This window comes from Bos grunniens, chromosome X (assembly GCF_055505025.1).
Source record: "Bos grunniens cultivar Pamir isolate PY7600 chromosome X, Bosgru_T2T1.0, whole genome shotgun sequence".
NCBI classification, from domain to species: domain Eukaryota; kingdom Metazoa; phylum Chordata; class Mammalia; order Artiodactyla; family Bovidae; genus Bos; species Bos grunniens.
Window position 1 is genome coordinate 55301943 of NC_141194.1, and position 17260 is coordinate 55319202.

The following is a 17260-nucleotide window of genomic DNA, read 5'->3' on the forward strand; positions in this document are numbered from 1 at the left end:
CCAGTATTCTTGTGTGGAAAATCTCATGGACAGAGGAGCCTGGCAGGCTACAGTCCCTAGGGTCGCAAAAGAATCGAACACGACTTACTGACAAAACAAGGCCTCAAGGCTATGGCTTTGGCTGAGGAGGCAACGCTAGATCAAGGTGGCAGCACGGTTTAGGCAACAAATATTACGAAAGAAACGGCAACCCACTCCAGTGTTCTTGCCTGGAGAATCCCAGGGACGGGGGAGCCTGGTGGGCTGCCGTCTATGGGGTCGCATAGAGTCGGACACGACTGAAGCGACTTAGCAGCAGCAGCATTACGAAGATTGGCCTAGAGGAGGCGCGCTTCCGCAGGTAGAAGCGTAGCGTGGAGACGTTCCGCGCGCAGAAAGGCCATCAGTACGCAGGCGCAGAGGACCCAAGGCGCGGCTTAATATCTTGCGGAGGGATAATTTGCGAAGAGAAGGCGTGCCTCAATCAAATTACCTCTCATTGATTTGCCTCTGTCTCTGAGGGCGTGGCCCCTTCTCGGAATCAGGGCCGGCAGAACCTAGTTCTCTCGCAGTTTGTAGGCGTAGCTTAGGGCGGGCTCTTGAATCACCCCTCAGTGATTGGTCGCCTCACTCGGAGGGCGTGGCCCGGCTATCTGTGTATCCGCGGTTCGGTCACTTCCTGTGGAGTTTCCCCAACCCGAGGAGGAGGGGGAAGAGGGCGAGGGGGAAGAGGGCGGTCGTCCGGGGTTAGGTTGAGGGGGTTGTTGGTCCTTTCTGGGCGGGGGATGACTCACGGCCCATCCCATCTCCCCGACGCCGTCCGCCCGCGCAGAGCTCTCTCCATGGCTTAGCGGAGGAGGCGGTGGCGAGCGGGGGAGGGGACTCTTAATTTGTTAGGGGGACCGGGCCGAGGCCCGACCGGCCTTTCAGGGCTCACCCGGGGCCGGGCGTCATGTCTCATGCGGCCGAGCCAGCTCAGGACGGCGTAGAGGCCAGCGCGGAGGGCCCTCGAGCCGTGTTCCTGTTGTTGGAGGACCGCAGGCCGGCCGACTCAGCCCAGCTGCTCAGGTGCGGGGCCGCCTGGGGCCGGTAGTGCTAACTGGGGTTCCTGGGGGCCTAATCTTGGGGCAGCGGGGACCAAGGACTGTGATTGGAGGCCCTTGGGCTAGACTTGGAGGACGTCTGGGCGCCCGACTTGGGGGGGCACTTAAGGAATCTGGCGGTGGCTTGCTTGAACTGAAGCTTAAAGGAGTCGTGGAAGTGCATTAAGGGAGGCCTGGTTCAGATTTGGGTGGCCTCTTGACTAGGTCTAACAGGGGCTGATTCTGTTGTGTCCAGAAACTAGTCTAAGGTTGCTGAGCTTTGAGTACTGAGACTCTGACTAGAGGCTGAATTTGGGGTCTTTGAGTCGGGTATGAGGGGACACTCTGAGGTGAGGCACTCACTGATTTGAAGGGACTTTTTCCCTTTGGGAAGGGCTCCTGGAAGAGAGATGTACCGTCTTGGGAGCTTGATGACTCCCAGTGGCTGGTTGCTGGAGGCTGTGTTTGAGGATAACATGACTCTAGAGGGATTTGGGGGTATCTCGAATATACTGCGTGGAACCATCCTTGTGAGTGTGTGAGTGAACAAGAAAAGCAACATTAGTCAAGACTTGATCAGAGTAATCCCCTCACCCTCCCACCCATCCAGCTGGGTAGTGGAAGAGCCGTCTTCCCAACACCCCTATAGGGGCTCAAATGGGAGACAGACAGGCAATGGAGATGGTGCCACCTCTTATCTCAGAGAAGGCCTCAGACCTTATTTCGGAATCCAGAGGAGGGTCTTGTTCCTACTACTGCCTGCCCTAGTCTCTCAGCCAGCCCCTTTCAACCCCTACACACACACAGACAGTTTTTGTGTTTTTTTTAATCTCACCTTTCCAGATTGTCTCTCCGGCCCTGGAGACAATCTTGAATCTGACCCTAGAGCTGGAATGAGCACCAATTGCACCATCCTTGCCTAGGTGGATCTTCTCTGACATCTTAGCCTCACTTCCATCAGAGGGCCTGGAAGCCCCAGCCCTCTTTGTGTATACCCTGCCTATCCCAGCCCTAGTGCCCACCTCTTCCAACTTCTGTGCAATGGATGTGTGAGCATGGGAGGGGGCTTTGCCTACTTTCTGCCTTGGAATTGTGCTGAGCTCAGCGGCTCCCTGAGCTTCCTCTTCCCAGCTTCCTGGGTGGTTTTAGGGCCCCAACTGTGGGTGAGGAAAGGGAGGAAGACAGATTCTTGGGGAGGGGCAAGAATTCTTGTCAAGTGAAGTCAATGACAATTTCAGGATTCTAAATCTTTGACTAAATTCAAGGATGCATATCCATCTGTCTATATGTTAATGTCCCTCATACATTAGGGTCTTGCACCCAGCATGGAGGGTTGAGTAGGAGCCTTTCCATAAATCAATTAACCGTCTTCTGATGTCTTTATAACAACTTAGAGCATCACAGTAGTGGCAGTAGTTGAAGGGGAGGTGTGTTCGTGGCTTCTCATTTTGTGTGTCAGCGGGTTTTGGTATTGGAGGTGCGTTTGTGTTTTGATTTATTCAAAAAACTGGAGAGGGCTGGGCAGGCTCCTCTGACCAAGAAAAAAATGTTCATATAAAGCGGATCATCCGCCGAAATTCTCCCTCTTTTAAATACAGATTGTTGGACCAAGGGGAGCCTGTTATTCCCATCTTGTTTTTGGATGCCTATTCGCATCCCACAAATTCTGGGGCAGGGTTGGTGGGGTGGCGGAGGGGCTCATTTGCAAAGTGGTGGATCCTTCAGTAAAGTGAATCAGCTACCCCAGTTCTCTTTGTGATGCATTCAGTTTGTGTTACAATAGACTGTTCTGCAGAGGGATCACCCTACTTGGACCAACGTGGGCTCACTTTCAGCAGCTAGGAAAACAGCGGGGCACTGTGGGGGCTGGGTGAACTCTGAATGCGGAGTCAGGAATCCCTCAAAGTGAATTGTCACTCCTAAATTCTTCATTTCTATTTTCCTGAAACCCAGGTTGTACACGTGATTGTTAGATCGAGGAGCTGGGATCCAGGCTTATTATTTTGAATCTTAAGGAACTATGGGTAACACGGAGCAAAAGAGAGCGGGGAGGGAAGAAGACCTGGGAATTCATGGTGGTGGTTTTAGCAAAGTGGCGGAACGCGAAGGCTACACTCGGTTCTCCTCCCTCTTGGTGTGTGCTTCTGTTCTGTCTCTCTGTGCGTGTGTGTGTGTGTGTGTCTGTCTGTCTGTCTGTCTGTCTGTCTGTCTTAGGGGAATGATGTCTGCATAAAATCACTGACCATTACCCCTGCCTTTTCCCCACCCGCAGCCTGAACTCTTTGCTTCCGGAGTCCGGGATTGTTGCTGACATCGAGTTAGAAAACGTCCTTGATCCTGACAGCTTCTACGAGCTCAAAAGCCCACCCCTATCGCTACGCTCAAGGTATGTCTTCTCTGACTTCCCCTCCCGGTTCCTCAGGCACCTCCATCCCCTCTTGATGGGCAGAGGTCTCAGTGCCAGCCCAGCCCATTCTCTCACCAGCCTAAACTTTTCAGAGAGTAAAATTAAGAGCCAGAAAGAGCATGTAAAAAGCAGGAGGCCAAACTAGGATTCCAGTATCTCAGACAAAATCTCCTCTGCTTCCTCCCGCCCCACCTGCTCATCCATTCATAGATAAAAATTGCCGCGTGCCTGGAGTTCCCAGACCCGGGGCGTGGCGTGCTTAAGTCCAGCCCCCAAGTGGGTGGAGCCGTTCCCCAAATCCCTGGTCGTCCTCCCTCCTAACTCCACGAATTCACTCCCCTCGCCCTTTAAGAACCCCTGCTGGTGTCTTCTTTCCCCCCCAAGCTTGCGAAGTCGAAATGTGCTGAGTCATGGGCCTGGGCTCTAAGAGAGGGGAGGGGACCTGGAAGAGGGGCAGGAAGAGAGGATTGTGAAATCTCCTTTTCAAGACTGACTAGCTCCTGGGACCAGAGGCCTAAGCAGGGAAGAAGAAGGACTTTCGGTTGCCCGGAAGCCTGATGCCCACCCCCAGGAGATCAGGGAGTATGTCCAGCCCGAAATAGAGCTTAGGAGCCTTCTGTGCCACAGTCTTAATTCTGTTTCTTCCAGCTCTTCTTTAAATTGCTCCCAGAGCTGAACAGTGGTATCTCAGCTCAATATATGAACAGGCCCCAGTCCTGGCTTCACCCTAAGGACTGAGGGCTAAAGTCGCCCCAGCAGACTGAGCCCTGAGTGTGGCGACTGGGTCTGGTTCCTATATCTCCCCTCTATGTTGTGGCCTCTGGAGGTGGAGAACAGGCCAGGTTCTTCTGTCTGCTCCCTCCCCCTGTGACTCCTTAGGCTGGGAGCTGAGACTTTTAGCTTACCTGTGGCCCCGTATTTCCCATTCCACAGCCTCCCAATATCACTGCAGGCCACACCAGCCACCCCAGCTACACTGTCTGCATCATCTTCTGCCGAGGGCTCCAGGACCCCTGCCATGTCGTCCTCTTCTTCATCGAGGGTCTTGCTGCGGCAGCAGCTAATGAGGGCCCAGGCCCAGGAACAGGAGAGGCGTGAGCGTCGGGAACAGGCCTCTTCCTTCCCTAGTCCTGCACCTGCCTCTCCCGCCATCTCTGTGGTTGGCGTCTCTGCTGGGGGCCACACACTGGGTCGTCCTCCCCCAGCTCAGGTGCCCAGGGAGGTGCTCAAGGTAAGGCCACATCCAGAGGCCCTGGGAGGGGCTCCTGGTGACTGAGGATTGGCCCTGGTGGCTTTGGGGTGAGGTCCTAGGGGCTCTAAAAGAGGGTCTCAGGTACTGGTAAAAGCAGGCTGTGCTAGTGTCCCCCTGTGCTTCGGGTTTCCAAGGTGTTCCCGTGGAGTTGTGAGGGGTTCTTGGGGGCCATAGGATGTCTTGGTGGCCCATGGAGGTGCACGAGTGCCCTGGAGTCTGTGAAGTGACTCAGTAGGAAGCACTTTGTGTCTGGCGATGCATTAGGAGTTCCTTGGCATTGGAGTGTCTTGGGAAGCCATGTGTATGGTTCCCAGGTTTGTTAAGCGGGGTCAGAGACTTCGCAGACGTGGGGAGTCTTGGGGACTGTGACAAGCTGCTCCAGAAGCTGAAGGAGTCTGCCAGCCTTGGGTAGATCTTGAGGGGCTGTGCAGGCTCTCTGAGAGAGGGAGTTTGGGTCCTAGGGGAGAGTTACCAGTGTTTGGGGATTGGGGGTGGGTTCTCAGATTCTGGGCCTGGCTTGCCATCCTGAGGCTAGAAACAGATGACTTCTGGGAGGCAAACTGGGGCTTAGAGTTGCTCTTTCTGAGCCCTGTTCTGCCTTGTTCCCTCCTACCCTGTCTCCCTTTCATTCCACAGGTGCAGACCCATCTGGAGAACCCAACACGCTATCATCTACAGCAGGCGCGCCGACAGCAGGTGAAACAGTACCTGTCCACCACACTTGGGCCCAAGCTGGCTTCCCAGGCCCTCACCCCACCACCAGGGGGTGCTAGTGTCCAGCCGCTCCCCACCCCCGAGGCTGCCCACGCTCCTGGCCCCACCAGCAGTGCTCCCAACAGCCCCATGGCGCTGCTCACCATCGGGTCTAGCTCAGAGAAGGAGGTGAGTGGCTGCAGACGACCCTCACATGTTCCCCCTACCCCAGCTTCTTCTAATGCTCCTCTGTATTTCTCCCAGATTGACGATGTCATCGATGAGATCATTAGCTTGGAGTCCAGTTACAATGATGAGATGCTCAGCTATCTGCCTGGAGGCAACACGGGGCTGCAGCTCCCTAGCACAGTAAGGCCCTAAGAGGGGAGGTTGGTCTAAAAATTTGTGTGTCTCTCTGTCCCTGAGGGATAGCTTACGTACACCCAAGCTGGCTATATATAAGAGATTCTCATGTTGAATTGTACTGAGATAGAGTGTCGGGGCTGGATGATAAGAACGGGGCACATCAGTGCCCTGGGGCCACGTTGGACTGCACAAACAGGTTGACTTTGTAGATTTTGATACATACACAGTGGGAACTTTATGGACATATTAGGGCATACCAAAGCACTCAAGCTTCACTGTGAGAAAAAAGAAGAGGAGGACTCTTGTAGCATTTTGAATGTATTAAGACATTCAAATCAAGAGGACATACACAGACCATGAAGTGATTGGAACATGATATGCCAAAGGTAGCCAGATTTGATGTACTTGGACCTTGAAGTAATTAGAACGTACCACATCTCTTACAGTGAACTGTGCCAAGAGGCTGGGGCCTTGTAAAGATTGGATAAAGCTTTCTAGAGTAAGAGATGTACCAGTGAACTATAACATTCTGGTTTTGAACATTCCAAGAGTCCCATAACTCGCTTTGGGACATAGCAAGTGGCTATAGCTTTACTTCTTTCCAGCTCATCAAGAGGATAGAAGCGCGTGTAAAAATGGTATCAATTTATCAGAATTTTTCATTGATTTGGACAATAGCTAAAGATTGGGATTTATATTAGACAGATCCAGTGGACTAGTGAGGGGGTTTCAAGAAATGAAAACTCATCAAGAGGTGGGACTGATCGCTTATGGATTAGTTTCTTGCCCTAGAAATCCTGAGATCAGAATGTGCAAGATGTTAGAGTCAGGACCTTGGTGAATAGCAGCTGGAGACTGTATGTAATGTGATGCAATGCAATCACAGCAAAAGACTGGAGATTGGGCTGGGGAACTTTCCAGAAAGCCAGATTTGGGGTGAAATATTGCCATGACAATTTCCCAAGGTCTGAGAAGACTGGGTTGGAGTGTTTCAAGAATGCTGAATTGGTGGCCCTTATCGAAGCTGCAGCTGCTTCCATATAGCTGCTGTGGTCAAAAAGGAGCCGAAAGTGACAGTTTTCCTTGACGGTCGCCGTTCTGTTTGCTGTAACTGATCTGCAACATTTCAGGAAAACACAGTTCCCATTGTACTTGCCATTTCTCAGGTACAACCAGAGACCTTTATTAAAACTGACGTTTTCAGAGGCTACCGGAAATGTTCCATTGATGGGGTCTTACATGCAAGAATAAGGCTTTTGAGAAGTGGCTTGCAGAGGCCAAGAACCAGTATGCAGATGCAGATATGGGTGGGTTAGATACCTGTGCTGGGGAAATCCAGGGGCAAGTGGTGCAGATTGTGGTCATGCTTTGGGTCTTTGCCCTGAAAAGCTTAAGGCATCAGCCCAAAGGCGAGTCAAAAACCTTGTTCTGAAACCCAGATGAATGGAACGAGTAGGTCATTCAGGACAAAAAAAAAAAAAAGAATGCTGAATTGGAATGTCATGCTAGGAGGGGCTGAAATGTTGCACTGGAGCTGATAAAGACCTGAGAAGCGTGGTTTTCTGGCACTTCTCTTCAGAGCCAGCCCTGGGGTTTGGGAGAGAGGCTTCAGAAGTCTCCAGGGGATTGGAGGGGCTATGGGGTCACAATGAACAGGCCAGGCAGGGTCCAGTCCCCCTGCAAAGCAGGGTAGGACCCCTTGACGCTGTCCTCCCTGTGAGTCACAGTATGAAATTCCCTTGATGGAGAAGGAAGGGTTCCCACATGGAGCCAGGCAATCCTTGCATTGAGGGGGCCACCTTTGGGGTGTGTGGAGGATCAGGAACTAGGTTTGGAGAAGAGGCCAAGCCTGGGGTCTGTTCCAACCATGGTTTTTCTGCTCACTCTGCCCACAGCTGCCTGTGTCGGGGAATCTGCTTGATGTGTACAATAATCAGGGCGTAGCCACGCCAGCCATCACTGTCAGCAACTCCTGTCCAGCTGAGCTGCCCAATATCAAACGGGAGATCTCTGGTAAGGAACAGGGTCTTGGCCCCATGCCATCATCCTTTACCCCAGGGCAAGCCCCATTTCTACCAGGTCTGGAGGTCAGGCCTGGTTCTAGGGGAAGAAGGTTTAAACAGACAGTAATGGGGGCTGTTTGCCACCTTTGGCCATATGGCCTATGGTCCTGCTTTCAGTCCACTTCCTCTTCTCTTGGGTTTAACAAATAGCCTGTCACCATGGCTTCTTTAAAAATCGTAAAAAGGGTAGCACTTTGTAAGTAGTTACTTCCCCTGCCTGCACCCACCAAAGCCTACCCAAGTGGCTACATGTGCTGCCCTCCATCGTCTGTCACCTTTCCCAGGCCCAGAAGCCCTGACCACTACCCCATCTCTTCCAGAGACGGAGGCCAAGGCCCTTTTGAAGGAACGGCAGAAGAAAGACAATCACAATCTGAGTGAGTGGGAGCATGTACCCCTGGCTGCGTGCCATGCAGCCCTGCTTCACTCTGCCCAGCCTTCCTTGAGCGGGTGGGGCTCTCCCTGCAGCAGCCTCTCAACTCCCCAGTTTTTCTCCTTCCCTCCTCGGCCTATTGATGACTCTTCTTTCTTTCCCTTGCCTTCCAAGTTGAACGTCGCAGGCGATTCAACATTAACGACAGGATCAAGGAGTTGGGCACCCTCATCCCCAAGTCCAGTGACCCGTGAGTCTGGGCTGGGAACCCCAGGGCCAGTGGAAGGTGGGATAGGGGCCCTACTCCCTGAAAGTCATTCCTGGGTGGGCCTGCCCTAAATGGGAACCACCCAGGCAGTCCTGCTCACGTTCCTTTTTCTCACCCAGCTTCCCTCACTCTAAGCAGGGTGGCAGCCTCTCACCATGTCCCAATCTAAATTTAGGTGCATGACATGGTCCATGCACCTCATCCAACCCCCGCATGAGTTTTCTGCTTATTTAGTACTTCTTTTATTTACTCAAGAAATGTATTCAGCTGCTTCTGCTTTGTGCCAGGTACCATGCTAGGCCCTGAGGATACCAGAGGGCACAAAACACACAAAAGTCCCCGACCTCATGGAACTGATGTTTTAGTGGGGGCAGACAGCAAACAAGATAAATAAATAAAATCTGGTGGTTATGATGAGTGTGGTGGAGAGGAATTAAGTATGGAAGGAAGAAGGGGGGAATGTTGGGAAGGTCACAGTTTGGGGTGAGGAGGGTGGGGACAGGGCAGGCCTCAGCTGGTGAGGAAACATTTGAATAAAGAGCCTGAGTAGGTGAGGCTGGAGCCATCTAGGTGTCTAGGGAAAAAGAGAGCTCAAGGTGGAGGGCAGAACTGAACTGGAGGCCCTGATGTGGGAATGATTTTCCATGTTCTAGGAGCATTGAGAAGCCAGTGTGGCTGCAGTGAGATGAATCAGAGGGGGGTTGATAAGAGAAGCAGTAAGGGATCAGGTCAGGGAGTCTCCTGGGTTTGGAGTGTGATGGGGCATCATTGGAGGGTTCCAGGCAGGTGGTTTTCATCTGAGCACTCCATACCCTTGATGGGCCTACACTTCAAGTTCCAGGCATGTGGCTGGGTGCTCCATCTACTTGCTGCAGTGCCCCTTTCAGCTCCCGAGAGACTCCATTCCCTTCTTTCCCAGCATTCCCTTCTTTCTTCCCCCTCGGGCTGCACAGGGAAATGCGCTGGAACAAGGGCACCATCCTAAAAGCCTCCGTGGATTACATCCGCAAGTTGCAGAAGGAGCAACAGCGCTCCAAAGACCTGGAGAGCCGGCAGCGATCCCTGGAGCAAGCCAACCGCAGCCTGCAGCTCCGAATCCAGGTCTGGAAGGAGGAGGCAGTAGCAGAGGTGGGGGTGGGGGGCTTCCTGAGGCAGAAGCAGAGGGAGAACAAGCCAGGATTTCCCCTCTGGGCATATTTGGGGGATCCCCTGGCTTCCTGACTCACATGTTGATGATGATGATGATCATAAGCAGTGATCATAACATTGTGCTAGTGCTAAGTTGCTTCAGTCATGTCCGACTCTGACTCCATGGACTGTAGCCCTCCAGGCTCTTCTGTCCATGGGATTCTCCAGGCAAGAATACTGGAGTGGGTTGCCATGCCCTTCTGCAGGGGATCTTCCCCATCCAGGGATCGAACCCATATCTTATGTCTCCTGCATTAGCAGGTGGGTTCTTTACCACTGTCACCACCTGGGAAGATTAGTCATAACATTAACAACAATAATAATGAATATTGGCTAATAGACATGGTGTTTATCTTGTGCCATGAACTGTGACAAGAGCCTTCTCTCCATTTACTAAGTTAATACAACAATCCTGTGAGACAGGGACCATTATTATACCCATTTTATGGATTGGGACTCTGAGGCTCAGGGACAGATGGTAAGCAACTTGCCTAAAGTTATGCAACTAGTGAGTGGCAGAGGCTGAATTTGAACCTAGGCAGCCTACCCTTTTAACTCTTAAATCCCCTGCCTCTGAAGGACCTCTGAACCCCATCTTGTCCCACACCGCCCCCACCTATGTTTTGCAGGAGCTGGAGCTGCAGGCCCAGATCCATGGTCTGCCGGTGCCTCCCACCCCAGGGCTGCTCTCGCTGGCTGCAACTTCAGCCTCTGACAGTCTCAAGCCAGAGCAGCTGGATGTTGAAGAGGAAGGCAGGCCAGGCACAGCAATTTTTCATGCAACAGGGGGCCTTGCCCAAAGTGCTCCCCATCAGCAGCCGCCACCACCACCCTCAGATGCACTTCTGGACCTGCACTTTCCCAGCGACCACCTGGGGGATCTGGGGGACCCCTTCCATCTGGGGCTGGAGGACATTCTGATGGAGGAGGAGGAGGGGGTGGTGGGGGGACTGTCAGGGGGCACCCTGTCCCCACTGCGGGCTGCCTCTGATCCCCTGCTTTCTTCAGTATCCCCTGCAGTCTCCAAGGCCAGCAGTCGCCGCAGCAGCTTCAGCATGGAAGAGGAGTCCTGATCACGCCTCACCCCTCCCCTGGGACTTCCCCACCCAGGAAAGGAGGACCTGTCAGGATGAGGCCCCACCTTTTCCCCCACCTTTCCATGAGACTGCCCTGTCCAGGTGTACCCCGGGGAAAAGGAGACTTGATGAGGCCCCACCTCTTCCCCACAGGAAAGGCCAGTGGAGGTGTTCAGGCATAGAGAAGGTAGGGACATCAGGGCCTGTATCCTGCAGATCACAGCCTGACCTTGTCCCGTGGCACCCGCCCTTGCCCAGGTGAGGGAAAGAGATGGGATGAGGTTGGCCCCTGGCCCCTAGGGACTGTCCTAGCTGGTTTCCTGGGATAAAGAGGTGTCTGAATACTGCTCCATCTCCTCTCTTGGAACCACCAGTCTAGTCCATCCTGGGAAGGAAGAGGAGTCAAAATGATGGCTGTCCTAGCTTAAGTGTTTAAGCCCTGTCCCTTCCCCTGTGAATCCTGCCCTGCCCAGGCAAGGAGCAGAAGTGAGGATTAGAGCCAGCCCCTTCACCTGGGAACTCAGTCCTGGCCTTGTAACAATGGAGGACTCAGGCCCTGCCCCTTCCCTATAGGAACAACTCAGCGCAGGTATTTCAGGTGTGGAGGAGTCAGTACGATCAGGCAGCTTTGTGGACATCACAGTCTTTGTCTCTTAGCAATATCCCATCCAGCATTCCATACTGCAGGGAGGAGTGGTACTTAAGCTCCCCCCGACCCCCCCCAACCCCGTCTTAACCTGGGACCAACTTGATCTAACCTAAGAGGGCTTTAAGCTGGCCTTGCCCTTGAAGAAGGGGGCAGATCTTGAAATCTTGTGGGTTGACATTCCAGACCTAGATCAGCAGTGAGTGAGAGTTAGACCCCGCACCCTTAGGCAGAGTGTTGTTTCGTTCCTTTCAGGGGTAGACTGGAGAGGATGGAGATTAGGGAGTACTTGGTCCAGTTTTACACAATCAGCACCACAGTATTCTTTTTCAACATGTAGAGGAACAGGATGAAGGAAGGGACCTTTCCAGGGAGTTCCCCAGCCCGGGAACAAGTGGAAGCCTATCCCACCAAGACAGAGGCACAGGGGGAGGATTGCAAAAGCATACATACCCACTCTTCTGTTTATCTGATTTTTTGACTCCCACCTCCTACTCAGAAGCTAAGTCACCCCCAACCTCTGGCCTCCACCCAGTTCTCCATTTGGAGAAGTCCTCCCCATTTCAGAGTTATCAAGAGACACTCCCTGCTCATCCCCATCCCTCCTACACATATACCCAAGGTTGTCAGCTTTGAATTGTTGGGGCCATGCCCCGAGGAGGGTGTTCTGAGGGGTCTGTAAGTTTGTGATTAATAAATGCTAGGCGTGTTTGATGCGCTTTTAACTTTGGCAAAGAGTCTCCTGTCCTTGTTTTTGTCTATGGAGTGAGCATGGCTCATGAAGGCCAGGAGGGAGAAAGGTTCTTGGAAGAAACAGATTTGAGAGGATGAATAAAACAACTTAGGTAGAGGGGCTGGAGGAAAACAATGTACAAACAAAAGTGGTCCTCAACTATCTGCAACTAGCTGGTTGCAATGTTGTACCCAATTTATTGTTCTAAGGAATTTTTATCAAGATAGTACTGGTTCCTATTCCTATTTCATGTTTTAAGAAACACATTAAGAATTTAAGAACTATCTGAAGATACACAATTGGTAAATGGATGAAGAGCTTAATGGTAAAGTTAGGTAAGTGAGGGCTCTGGTTTGAAAAATGTCACGGAAGACAGATGAGCCAAAAGAGATTTTCTTGGAAGTTCACTTTTGAAACAAAAAAGAGTATATGATGATATCTACTGATAAAGAGTAGAAGTATTCCAGATGGTGAAAATGGCAAAGACAAAAACTGTAAAGGTAGAGGAATAAGCAGACAACTTGGTTTTGGAACAGATGTTGACATTTGGGGGGGGGGGGGCAGATTTAAATGGAAGTGAAAAGACACAAGTATCTTAGGTTGGGAAAAAATACTCTTGGGATTTCTCAACCTAACTGACTCCCAGGACAGGTATCAGGCTGCCTCCTGTGTCACCCCCATCCAACATTGACCCCTGAGCACTGGGACCCAGCCTGGTCCTGTGTTTCCCCAGTCAGACTGACTACCACACTGCCTTGCACCTTTCTAGCTTAACATACTGTGAGTCCTAGAGCCTCATTGCTGAGCCTCTACCACCAGAATGGTAGGTCTCTGATAACTTTTTTTTCTCCTCAAATTTGCTATATTCTATTTATTTTACAAAGATAACATATAACACCCAGAAATGGTTTTTTTTTAAGTTTGTATTCTGGAATAATTCAGATTTACAGAAGTGTGGCGAAAGAGTTCTCATAGCTATAATCCAGCTCCCCCTAACGTTAACAGCTTTAATAACCATGGCACATTTATTAAGGCTACGAAAATCACATTGGCACAGTACTAGGAAGTCCAGACTATTTGGATTTCACTGGTTTTTTCACAAATGTCTTTTTCCTGTTCTAAGATTCAAGTAAGGATACTCTATTTGCTATCTCTCTCTGTGTAACAAATGACCACAATCTTAGTGGCTAAAAAATCATGCATTCATTATCTCCCAGTTTTTGCAGGTCAGGAATCCAGGCTGGCTTAGCTGGGTCCTCTACTCCAGTGGCTGTCACAAGAGTGCAGTCAGGGGAGGTGTGGGCAGGACTGAGGGCTCATCTGAAAGGGGGACTGGAAAAGAATCTTCATGCTAATATGGTTTGGGCCAGACCTCAGTTTTCTGCAGCCTGTTAAACTGAGGGCCTCAGTTCCTTGTTGGCTGTCAGCTGGAGGTGCCCTCAGTCCTTACCATGTGTGCCTTTCCTCCCATGAGGCAGCTCACAACATACGTAGTTTGCTTCATCAAAGTCAACGTTAGAAGAGTCCGCTAGCAAAACGGAAGTTACAATCTCTTGTAATCCAATATGGAAGTGACATCCCCTCACCGTTAGGGCATTCTGTTGGTTAGAAGCAAATTACTCAAGGGAGAGGATTACACAAGATCATGAATATCAGTAGGACCACTGGGGTGCTGTCTTAGAAGCTCCCTACCACACTGGGTTGAGCTGTCATATTTTCATGGTCTCCTCTGACAGTTTCTCAGTCTGCCCATTGAGAAGGCATTGCACTATGCCAGAGGTAACAAGCACATCTGGTACCCAGATCTTGGTTTCTAAGTGCCACGCTCCAATAAAAGGAACATGGGCTCCTTGGAGAAATGACTGATTTTAAGGCTGATGAACAGAAATTTAACAAGACAAGCCTGGAGCATTGTTCAGTGCCAGAAAGTAAGAAGGAACCTAAAAAAAAAATGAGACTGTGTCATAAAGATGCGGGAGCCAATCTGAAAGAACTCCCAACAGCCAAAGGTAGAACAATCTGAGCAGCAAAAAAATAACAATAGTGCTGTATTATAGTCCAAAAACTAAATATCCATGATTCCATACTTATATAAATCAGTGATATGATTATATAAGTAAATAAATGCTGGAGATGGGACAACTCTTCCTTGCATAAGATTTCCAAATAATAAATATAGAAGGAATGAGAGAAATGGAAAATTACCACTAGAATACCACAATAATAATTACTCTGGACTGGATCCACAGCTAAATGCTAAAATTAGCGGGCAAAACTTGAAGGTAGGCACAGAGTGAGCCTAGACTGTACATTCTTTCTGCCTGGGTCAGGTTCAGGACCCTGCTTGGAGGGAAGTGGAGCCTAGGAAGAGAATAGCAATATAGCTGAGCTGGGTAGAAGAGATCAGATTTCAGACCTTAGGACTAGCAGGCATGGTACTGGAGAAAAAAGAGCTTTGTAGAGTCAGACTTTCAGAAATTATCATAGGCATTGCTTTAGGTCTTTGACCAAATGCTAAGCTGTGCAGGTTTAGAGTGAGGCACTGCGAGACCAAGCAAAGATCAGTCCTGGGCTTACGTGAACTGAATGGATGCTTGCACATTCCTGGGAGACAGAGATTTTGACCAGCCTGAGTGGAGAATCTTTACCCAATACCCCAGTGAGAAATAGACACCCCAGAAAGACCATGCCTTAAGACCATGCCACTTCAGCTCTAGAGTAAGGGTTACTATAGATCTTCTCCAAAATATGCTAAAAACATGCTTCAAAAGGATCAAGTTGAATTGTGACATTTAGAATGTATATAGATATAGCATATATAACAATAACACAAAAGACAGGATTTGGGAAATGAAACCATAGCTTTGCAAGATTTTTCCGTCTCATATGAGATGGTGCAATATTAACTTTGAGTTGACTGTAATAAATTAAGGATGCATTTTGTAATCACCAGGGCAACCTCTAAAAAAGATAATGAAAACAGGTACAACTGAAAAGCCAATAGAGGGCTTCCTTGGTGATCCAGTGGTTATGAATCCGCCTGCCAATGCAGGGAACACAGGTTCAATCCTTGGTCCAGGAAGATCCCACATGCCACAGGGCAACTAAGCCTGCGTGCTGCAACTACTGAAGCCCGTGTGCCTGGAGCCCATGCTCCACAACAAGAGAAGCCACCGCAATGAGAAGCCCACGCACCACAACTGGAGAAAGCCTGTGCACAACAATAAAGACTCAGTGCAGACACAAATAAATAAATATTTTTTAATAAAAAAGCCAATAGAAGAATAACAATTAAACATGGAAATATATTTGGTTAACTCAAAAGAAGGTGAGAAAGGAGGACAGAGAAGATCAAAAACCAGAAGGAACAAACAGAAAACACATTACAACCTGATAGAGCTTATTCTGACCATATCAATAATTCCATAATATGTAAATGGACTAAAAGCTCCCATTAAAGGGAAGGATTTTAAGACCAGAAAGATAAAAAGCAGGACCTAACCATAGTTAGGATTAGGGTCAGGCAAGTGATGCACTTGCCTTGGGCACAAAATCTAAGTTTTCAGTTGCTCAGTCGTGTCTGACTCTTTGCAATCCCATGGACTGCAGCACCCCAGGCCTCCCTGTCTATCACCAACTCCTGGAGTTTACCCAAACTCATGTCCTTTGAGTCTGGGATGCATCCAACCATCTCATCCTCTGTCATCCCCTTCCCCACCCTCCTTCAATCTTTCCCAGCATCAGGGTCTTTTCCAATGAGTGAGCTCTTCACATTAAGTGGCCAAAGAATTGGAGTTTCAGCTTCAGTATCAGTCCTTCCAATGAACACTGAGGATTGATCTCCTTTAGGACGGACTGGTTGGATCTCCTTGCAGTCCAAGGGACTCTCGAGAGTCTTCTCCAACACCACAGTTTAAAAGCATCAGTTCTTTAGTGCTCAGCTTTCTTTATAGTCCAACTCTCACATCCATACATGACCACTGGAAAAACCATAGCCTTGACCGGACGGACCTTTGTTGACAAAGTAATGTCTGCTTTTTAATATGCTGTCTAGGTTGGTCATAACTTTCCTTCCAAGGAGTAAGCGTCTTTTAATTTCATGGCTGCAGTCACCATCTGCAGTGATTTTGAAGCCCCCCAAAATAAAGCCTGCCACTGTTTCTACTGTTTCCCCATCTATTTGCCATGAAGTGATGGGACCGGATGCCATGATCTTAGTTTTCTGAATGTTGAGCTTTAAACCAACATTTTCACTCTCCTCTTTCACTTTCATCAAGAGGCTCTTTAGTTCTTCTTCACTTTCTGCCATAAGGGTGGTCTACATATCTGAGGTTATTGATATTCCAAGGCAGACCATAAAAGGCCAAAAAGTGGACAGTGGCCCAATTCCTGGACATCATCACCCCTTCTCCAAAATATCTGGTGTAATCCTCCCACTTACTAGCATATGAAATACTCAGCCCACAAAAACTACCCCAGGTTTCAGGTCCATTCTCACTTTGTAAGATGACCCTAGGCCCTGGGGCCACTCCTGCCTTCTGAGAAGGACCAGATTCTCTCTGTGGGGTGTGTATCTCTTTAAATAAACTTGCTTTCACTTTACTATGGTTTGCTCTTGAATTCTTTCCTGTGCAAATCCATTGACCCTCACTTGGAGACCTGTCCCAGGGAATCACCTGAGACATGGGACATGATCATCCTCTCTCACCCCATTCTCCTGACACATCAGCTAGATGAAAGAAACCAATTAGAGATGCGTAAAACGGAAAAGAAGAAATAAAGATATCTCTATTTTCTGATTATATGATTTTGTACCTAGCAAAGCTTAGAAAATGAGAAAGTGAAACTTGCTCAGTCGTGTCCGACTCTTTGCGACCCCATGCACTATACAGTCCATGGAATTCTCCAGGCCAGAATACTGGAGTTGGTAGCCTTTCCCTTCTCCAGGAGATCTTCCCACCCAGAGATCAAACACAGGTCTCCCGCACTGCAGGCAGATTCTTTACCAGCTGAGCTATCAGCGAAGCAAACCTTAGAGAATCAATGATAAAACTAACGATAAAATTATTCAGCAAAGTGGGATGATACAAAATTAACAGACAAATCAATGGCCTTCATATATACAAATAATAAC

At 49.7% G+C, this 17260-nt stretch overlaps 1 protein-coding gene and 1 non-coding gene across 14 annotated transcripts; both read left to right on the top strand.

The window, feature by feature from the left end:
• Positions 1–653: 653 nt before the first annotated feature.
• Positions 654–12128, top strand: TFE3 (transcription factor binding to IGHM enhancer 3). Of its 13 annotated transcripts, none has more exons than XM_086387773.1 (12): positions 654–1047; positions 3015–3085; positions 3334–3447; positions 4402–4699; positions 5357–5602; positions 5678–5782; positions 6946–7086; positions 7675–7792; positions 8127–8219; positions 8390–8465; positions 9437–9584; positions 10301–12128. In XM_086387773.1, exons 4-12 carry the CDS (start codon positions 4487–4489, stop codon positions 10742–10744), a joined length of 1584 nt encoding a protein of 527 aa, XP_086243899.1. In that variant the 5' UTR covers positions 654–1047; positions 3015–3085; positions 3334–3447; positions 4402–4486; the 3' UTR covers positions 10745–12128. The 13 variants fall into 13 exon arrangements, with proteins under 13 accessions (XP_086243899.1, XP_086243904.1, XP_086243892.1 ...); XM_086387775.1 differs by having other exon boundaries at positions 910–1047; positions 4421–4699; XM_086387778.1 differs by lacking the exon at positions 6946–7086 and having other exon boundaries at positions 8163–8219.
• On the top strand, positions 6787–6921 carry LOC147340410 (small nucleolar RNA SNORA16B/SNORA16A family). Its single transcript, XR_015159995.1, has one exon. It is a non-coding gene; the product is annotated as a small nucleolar RNA SNORA16B/SNORA16A family (small nucleolar RNA).
• Positions 12129–17260: the final 5132 nt, after the last annotated feature.

Bases quoted from the DNA above. Each gene is read 5' to 3' on its own strand.
- TFE3 (XM_086387766.1), top strand. From the start codon at position 932: ATGTCTCATGCGGCCGAGCCAGCTCAGGACGGCGTAGAGGCCAGCGCG. The intron at 8,220-8,389 runs GTGAGTGGGAGC...TTGCCTTCCAAG, and splicing joins GAAAGACAATCACAATCTGA to TTGAACGTCGCAGGCGATTC. The intron at 9,585-10,300 runs GTCTGGAAGGAG...TATGTTTTGCAG, and splicing joins GCCTGCAGCTCCGAATCCAG to GAGCTGGAGCTGCAGGCCCA.